The 7,554-nt window shown below is 44.3% G+C and overlaps 1 protein-coding gene across 2 annotated transcripts in view; it reads left to right on the forward strand.

Moving 5' to 3' along the window:
• The window catches only part of EIF3D (eukaryotic translation initiation factor 3 subunit D), a 43,321-nt gene extending 36,251 nt beyond the window's left edge, over positions 1-7,070 (forward strand). For both annotated transcript variants that reach the window (XM_077452264.1, XM_077452265.1), the window contains one exon: positions 6,949-7,070. In XM_077452264.1, the coding sequence (XP_077308390.1) occupies positions 6,949-6,962 (14 nt within the window). In that variant the 3' untranslated portion in view covers positions 6,963-7,070. The remainder of the gene's footprint in view (positions 1-6,948) is intronic.
• Positions 7,071-7,554: the final 484 nt, after the last annotated feature.

Raw genomic sequence — 7,554 nt, forward strand, 5'->3', positions numbered from 1 at the left:
GCCTGCCTGTAATGTTGTTTTTTTTTTTTTTTTTTTTTTTTTGCCATTTGGCTTTCCATTCTGGCACTTTCCAGACTATTGTGTAGCCACGGTTCTAGGTCTACAGCTGTGGTGCACAACCTCTGGTATGACTCTCTGAAAACTCATTTTTATATAGGTCCTCATAGAGTGAGCAATAGAAGCCCTTTATTTTATTAGAACCATTGGGAGCCACCGTTATCCCATATTTATTGTTTGTTTGTTTTTTCCCGTTTCCACAGAGAGTTAAAATGCTGAGTGCTGTGCCACTAGGTGGAATGTTGCGCACAGCACTATATCTTGTAATTCGGTGTGAAGTAACACCTTGCGACTAGTGGTCTTAATTACAAGAGATGCAGTTCCACCTTGGTTAGTCCTAGCTAAAGTAGCCTGGCCACCTACAGACTTCTGCACCTTTTTGTGCTTTTAGCAGCTGGTTCCTAAATACTGAAGGTTTTACCTGATATTCTGAGCCAAGTATTCCTTTTTGTATGTATCCCCTCCTGGGAACCCTTAGAGCCCTCAAGACTTTCTTGCCTGTGTAGAAATCAAATAGGCACACTTGCATGTCCCTATTTTTCCAGCACATCAGAGATTGCTTTGCTCTGGGCTCACCAACACTTTCAGTTTGTGGCCCTGTCATTTTTTTTCTCTTCCATACCCTGTGTGATCACAAAGGTTAGCCCCTGTTCTTGCCTCGTTACTTATTGCTTGGAGTGTCTGGGTGTTATTCAAGCCATGGCTCTGCTTTAGACTCTGCTTCCAAACTCTTCTATCCAGTAGTTGACCAACTGTTTGGTTTTGCAAGAGAATGATTGGACTGAGGGTAGCCTCATTCAAGGCATTCCCATCTGCTTGGTTCCCTCCTAGCTGAACATACCGTGATCTTGGGACATATTTGGTTGTCTCTGGACAATTTTTTTGTCTGTCATCAAGGTCCATGTTGTCTGGGCCTGGTGGCTTGCAAATCCAGTGCTGAGGGAAGTTGGTAAAATCTTTCTGATCTATTGAAGGAAGATCCTCATAACAGATGCCAACCTATCAGGCTGGGTAGAAGTCCTGGGCACCTTGCTCTTGGACATGGGAGGAATTCAGTTGGTCAGTCAACATTTTTGGAGCTCCAAGTCAGTTTCTGCAGCACTGCACATCCCGACTGTTGGGTCATCTGTTCAGGATCTAGTTTCATAATGCCACAGTAGTGGTGCATATACCAATTGAGAGAAACCAGACGTCTATCAGTGGCAGGAGAGAAAGGAAGGATTGCGTCCTAGGTGGAATTTCAAGCATTATTAACAAAGAACTGACATATTGAAGCCAAACTCCAGTTAACACTTTTATAAGCAGTTACAGCAGTTTAATTTTTTATTTTTTTTTTTCCTTTTTGGTTTAACCAGTTGCCGACCGCCGCACGCCGATGTACGTCGGTACAATGGCACGGGCAGGCATAAGGACATACATGTACGTCCCTTGCCTCCCGCGGGTCGGGGGCCCGATCGGGCCCCCGCCCGGTGCCTGCGGCGGTCGGTATTCGTACGGGAGCGATCCCGGACGAGGGGACGGCCATTCATTCATGGCCACCCCCTCGCGATCGCTCCCGACGAATAGAAATCCCCGGTGACATCACTTCCTCTCCTGTAATGTAAACACAGGAGAGGAAGTGATGTATTCTCTCCTCCGTGTCGGTATTTTTCATTCCGACACGGAGGAGAGCGGATCAGTAAGTTGCACCAACACTCACACACACAGTAGAACATGCCAGGCACACTCACACCCCCCCTTTACCCCCCGATCACCCCCCCAATTACCCCTGCCCCCCAGTCACAGTGACACCAATGTCATTTTTTTTTTTTTTTTTTTTTTTTTTTTTTTGCATTGGTGTCATTTGTGACTGTAATAACTGTTAGGGCAGTTAGAGTTAGCCCCCTTTAGTTCTAATGTACCCCCCTAACCCCCCCAATAAAGGTTTAACCCCGTGATCACCCCCCGTCGCCAGTGTCACTAAGGCTGGGTTCACATTGCAGCGGTTTATGAGAACGAATGTGATTCGCACCGCACTGCAGTGCAAATCACATCCGATCTCTGTGCGATTCGAGTTCAGCCATTCGCCGCACCCGCCGCACCCGCCACACCCGCCGCACCCGCCGCAAATTCGCACGGGACCCTTTTTTTGGCCCGCAGCAGAATCGGATCGCATGGGTGTTCACACCATGCGATCCGAGTTTGCAGATCGCACTGCGATATGCGAACTGATCTGGGGGTGTCAGTAACATTTCACTGACACTCCCAGCAGTTCGCATAGGGCAGTGTGAACTGCCGCCGGGAGGCATGCGATGCGGGAACCCGCCGCGGATTCGCGGCGTTTCCGCATCGCTCCAGTGTGAACCCAGCCTAATAAGCGATCATTTTTCTGATCGCCGTATTAGTGTCACAGGTGACGCTAGTTAGGCAGGTAGGTATTTAGGTTCGCCGCAGCTTTTTATAGCGCCAGGGACCCCCATATACTACCGCATAAAGCCCCCTGATTGCCCCCTAGTTAACCCTTTCACCAGTGATCACCATATAACTGTTACAGGTGACGCTGGTTGGTTAGTTATTTTTTTATAGTTTCAGGGCACCCGCCATTTATTACCTAATAAAGGTTTAACCCCCTGATCACCCGGCGGGTGTCATTTGTGACTAATAACTGTTAGGGCAGTTAGGGTTAGCCCCCTTTAGTTCTAAGGTACCCCCCTAACCCCCCCAATAAAGGTTTAACCCCGTGATCACCCCCCGTCGCCAGTGTCACTAAGGCTGGGTTCACATTGCAGCGGTTTATGAGAACGGATGTGATTCGCACCGCACTGCAGTGCAAATCACATCCGATCTCTGTGCGATTCGAGTTCAGCCATTCGCCGCACCCGCCGCAAATTCGCACGGGACCCTTTTTTTGGCCCGCAGCAGAATCGGATCGCATGGGTGTTCACACCATGCGATCCGAGTTTGCAGATCGCACTGCGATATGCGAACTGATCTGGGGGTGTCAGTAACATTTCACTGACACTCCCAGCAGTTCGCATAGGGCAGTGTGAACTGCCGCCGGGAGGCATGCGATGCGGGAACCCGCCGCGCATTCGTGGCGTTCCCGCATCGCTCCAGTGTGAACCCAGCCTAATAAGCGATCGTTTTTCTGATCGCTGTATTAGTGTCACAGGTGACGCTAGTTAGGCAGGTAGGTATTTAGGTTCGCTGCAGCTTTTTATAGCGCCAGGGACCCCCATATACTACCGCATAAAGCCCCCTAATTGCCCCCTAGTTAACCCTTTCACCAGTGATCACCATATAACTGTTACAGGTGACGCTGGTTGGTTAGTTATTTTTTTATAGTTTCAGGGCACCCGCCATTTATTACCTAGTCTCACTAGTGTACCCCTAAATTTAGGGGTGTCTACTTTCCAAAATGGGGTCATTTGGGGGGGGTTTGTGCCATCTTGGCATTTTATGGCCTTCAAAACTGTAACGCCCTTAGAAAGCCTGAAGGCGGTGCTTGGTTTTCGGGGCCCCGTACGCGGCTAGGCTCCCAAAAAGTCCCACATATGTGGTATCCCCATACTCAGGAGAAGCAGCAGAATTTATTTTGGGGTGTCATTTCACATATGCCCATGGCATGCGTGAGCAATATATCATTTAGTGACAACTTTGTGAAAAAAAAAAAAAAAAAAAAAGTTTGTAATTTTCCCGCAACTTGTGGCAAAATATAAAATATTCCATGGACTCAACATGCCTCTCAGCAAATAGCTTGGGGTGTCTACTTTCTAAAATGGGGTCATTTGTGGGGGTTTTGTGCCATCTTGGCATTTTATGGCCTTCAAAACTGTAATAGGTAGTGAGGAGTAAAATCAAAAAATTACGCCCTTAGAAAGCCTGAAGGCGGTGCTTGGTTTTCGGGGCCCCGTACGCGGCTAGGCTCCCAAAAAGTCCCACATATGTGGTATCCCCATACTCAGGAGAAGCAGCAGAATTTATTTTGGGGTGTCATTTCACATATGCCCATGGCATGCATGAGCAATATATCATTTAGTGACAACTTTGTGTAAAAAAAAAAAAAAAATTTTTTTTTTTGTCATTATTCAATCGCTTGAGGCAAAAAAATAAAATATTCAATGGGCTCAACATGCCTCTTATCAATTTCCTTAGGGGGTCTACTTTCCAAAATGGGGTCATTTGGGGGGGTTTTGTACTGCCCTGCCATTTTAGCACCTCAAGAAATGAGATAGGCAGTCGTAAACTAAAAGCTGCGTAAATTCCAGAAAACGTACCTTAGTTTGTAGATGTGACAACTTTTGCGCAAACCAATAAATATACAATTATTGACTTTTTTTTTACCAAAGACATGTGGCTGAATACATTTTGGCCTAAATGTATGACTAAAATTGAGTTTATTGGATTTTTCTAATAACAAAAAGTAGAAAATATCATTTTTTTTCAAAATTTGCGGTCTTTTTACGTTTATATCGCAAAAAATAAAAATCGCAGAGGCAATCAAATACCATCAAAAGAAAGCTCTATTTGTGGGAAGAAAAGGACGCAAATTTTGTTTGGGTACAACATTGCATGACCGCGCAATTACCAGTTAAAGCAGCGCAGTGCCAAAGTGTAAAAAGACCTCTGGTCATTTACCAGCAAAATGGTCCGGTCTGAAAGTGGTTAAAGGTTTTACATACAGACTGAGCAATTGTAAGCACCCCTGTCAGTGTAACATTTTTATTTATTTATTTTTTGCTCTAACTGCTACATCTACAGATAACAGGTGAAATTCAAAAGCCTAAAAAAGAAGCTAATGCAGCCATCACATCTAATTGGTAAGCTGCAATATGATACAGGTTTGCTTTTGGGTTTAATGCAGCTTTCACATTCCAGCTTTGCCATTTTATATTCTAGGAATGGACAATTGGCAGGTAGACTGTCTTGGTCAACAGCGCCTGGATCCAGAGGTATGGGCCCTAAACATGTATGTGTTTCAGGACCTATTTCTCAGGGGAATGCCTGCATATGGACCTCCCAGGTTCAACAACAAACTAGACAGATTTGTGCCAAGTATAGAGATTCTCTAGTGGAAGCAGTGTGTGCTCTGGGATTAGTACATGCTGATGTTCAGTTTTCCTCCACCGAAACTTCGAGATGGTGGGCATTCATGTTATCCTCATATCGCCTGATTGACCCAGGTAGATGTGGTACTTGACCTAATAGGAGTCATGGACATGCTCCGTGGGCTCTTCCAGATCGTCTGGACTTTCTATTCCAAAAACAGATTTACCATCCTGCTGCATGGTCGCTTGCCTGCTGTTGAAGCACAGGTCTATATTGGGGATAGAGACCTCTGAATCTGTGGTTCTAACAGTGCTAAGAGCTAGTAAACCAACTTCCTGAAAGGTCTTCTATTGCACATGGTTGACATACTTGGCTTGATACAAGGAAAAAAGTTTTCATTCAATTAAGTATTCTGTAGGGCATATCCTAACCTTTTTTTAGCATTTGGCCCAGAGCACTGTCAAGGGTCAAATATTGGCACTTGTGATCTTTTTCCACAAACTGCCTGCCTGCCAGTCTTTTAAGACTTTTTTTCTATTGGGGATTACTGGTGTAACTCTCTCTGCACCCATACTCCATGGCATTTGAATTTTTTAAACTTTCAGCACTTTATTAAAATACCCTTTTGAACCTGTTGGGGACATTCCCCTTTCTACGCTTACTCACAAGGTTGTTTTTCTGCGAGGTGCATGTCTGAGCTTGGTAGCCTTGTCTTGTAAAGAACCATTTCTGATCTTGTATAAAGGCTCAGCAGTTTTGAGGGCCAGGTGGTTTGAGCCTTTCAAATCAACCAGGACATTGTATCATCCCCTCAGTCCTTCCATCTTTGTCCCGCTTCAGTTTATCAAGAGTTCCCTTCATTGTCTGGTATAGTTTGTGCTGTACACATCTATCTTGCAGCCACTTCAAAGGGGAACCAGCTTCTCATTCCACCATTTCTAAGTGGCTCAGGTAGATTAGTTCATACTTAGTCTTAGGATTAGGGTTCCACCTCTACCTGCAAAAGTATATCCTGCTAAATCTGAGAGTCCATCCTGGGGTTTTAAGCATCAGGCAACTGTTCTGGATTTGTAATGCTGTCAGCAAGTCTTCTGTTAACACATTTTCTTAAGTTCTGCTGGGTGGATGTTCAGGCCTCATTTGATGCCAGCTTTAGGCAATGGGTCCTTCAGGCAGCTCTTTGAGCCAGAGACTCATAGTTGATATTCAGCGGCATTTTGTGGGCCTTTTCTTTAGTTGGACTGCTTTTGGATGTCTCTGAATCCTGTATCCCTTGATAAAACTAAATAGGATTTGTTTTCACCTTTAAAATCCTCGCCCCTCTGTAGTTATTTTCTTGGCGCTGCTTTGTTACAAAGCAGGCATGCTGGTAGTAGCAAGGTCGGTCAATATTTTACCAGCTGGTCACGGTTTGCCAGTGTAGAAATGCTTCTGTAAGTGGTGGTATGACTTCTATGACTCTAAATCCTGTGTTGCTCAATGAACTTCCAAAAAAGTTTTACGACACATACAAGAATCTATTTTGTCCTTTTTTTTGTAGTAGCTTCTGTGCCTCCATCTCCTTTTTTGTTTAAAAATGTTGCAGGGGTTTTTTTGTTTTTTTTTAAGCCAGGTGTTGTTACCATGTCATAGATTTTGCCTCTGTTGCCATTTTCAAAAAAAAAAAAAAGTGGTTCAACATCTCAGGGAATGGGTAACTAGACATTGCAAGTATTTATGCTATTTTGCAGGATTTTTTTTTTTTTTTTTTAGTGTGTGGTGTGACAGGTTCACTTTTAAGCAGTTAAGTGTTTGTAGATTTTATGAAAAAAAATTACATGTGGTCTACTTCATTGATGTCTAACCTTTTCTTTCTCATTACAGAGGAAGAGAGCTGAGTTTATGGGTGAATCTGAGCAGTTCCCTCTTTAGTATGCTTCATATTACTTTGGACCTTCAAGAAGACCTTATAATGAAATAAAGATCATACACAGACCAAACCTTTATCACTTGTCTTGTGTTTCTTATTCTCAGTGTATCCACTTATAAAAGCCTGTTTGTGGTGTCATGTGGTCCTAGCAGACAGAAATAGGAAACCACAAACCTACAAGTATGTTTATTGGGTTTAATTTTAATAGGAACTTTAAGCTAATCATTTTGTTTTTTTGTTTTCATCGTACATCACGGGACACATAGCCAAAGTAGTTACTATGTGGGTTATAGGCCACCTTCAGGTGATGGACACTGGCACGTCCTAAATTATAAAGTGCACTCCCTATATAACCCCTCCCAAAGGTGGGAGTACCTCAGTTTTTTTCGCCAGTGTCTAATGTGTTGGTCACGAGTAAAGATGTGCTGTGCTGAGCTCCACTGGGGTGAGCCATGCTGACCAGATCCATTCAAAGTGCCTCTTTTGGCCAAGTTGAATGGTACCCGGGCCTCGTATCTGAAGAAACAAGGTTTCAACAATTGTCTTCTGGTACAGCCCTT

Source organism: Lithobates pipiens, unplaced genomic scaffold, assembly GCF_037356315.1.
Source record: "Lithobates pipiens isolate NorthernLeopardFrog02 unplaced genomic scaffold, aLitPip1_a1.2 Scaffold_23, whole genome shotgun sequence".
Classification (NCBI taxonomy): Eukaryota; Metazoa; Chordata; class Amphibia; order Anura; family Ranidae; genus Lithobates; species Lithobates pipiens.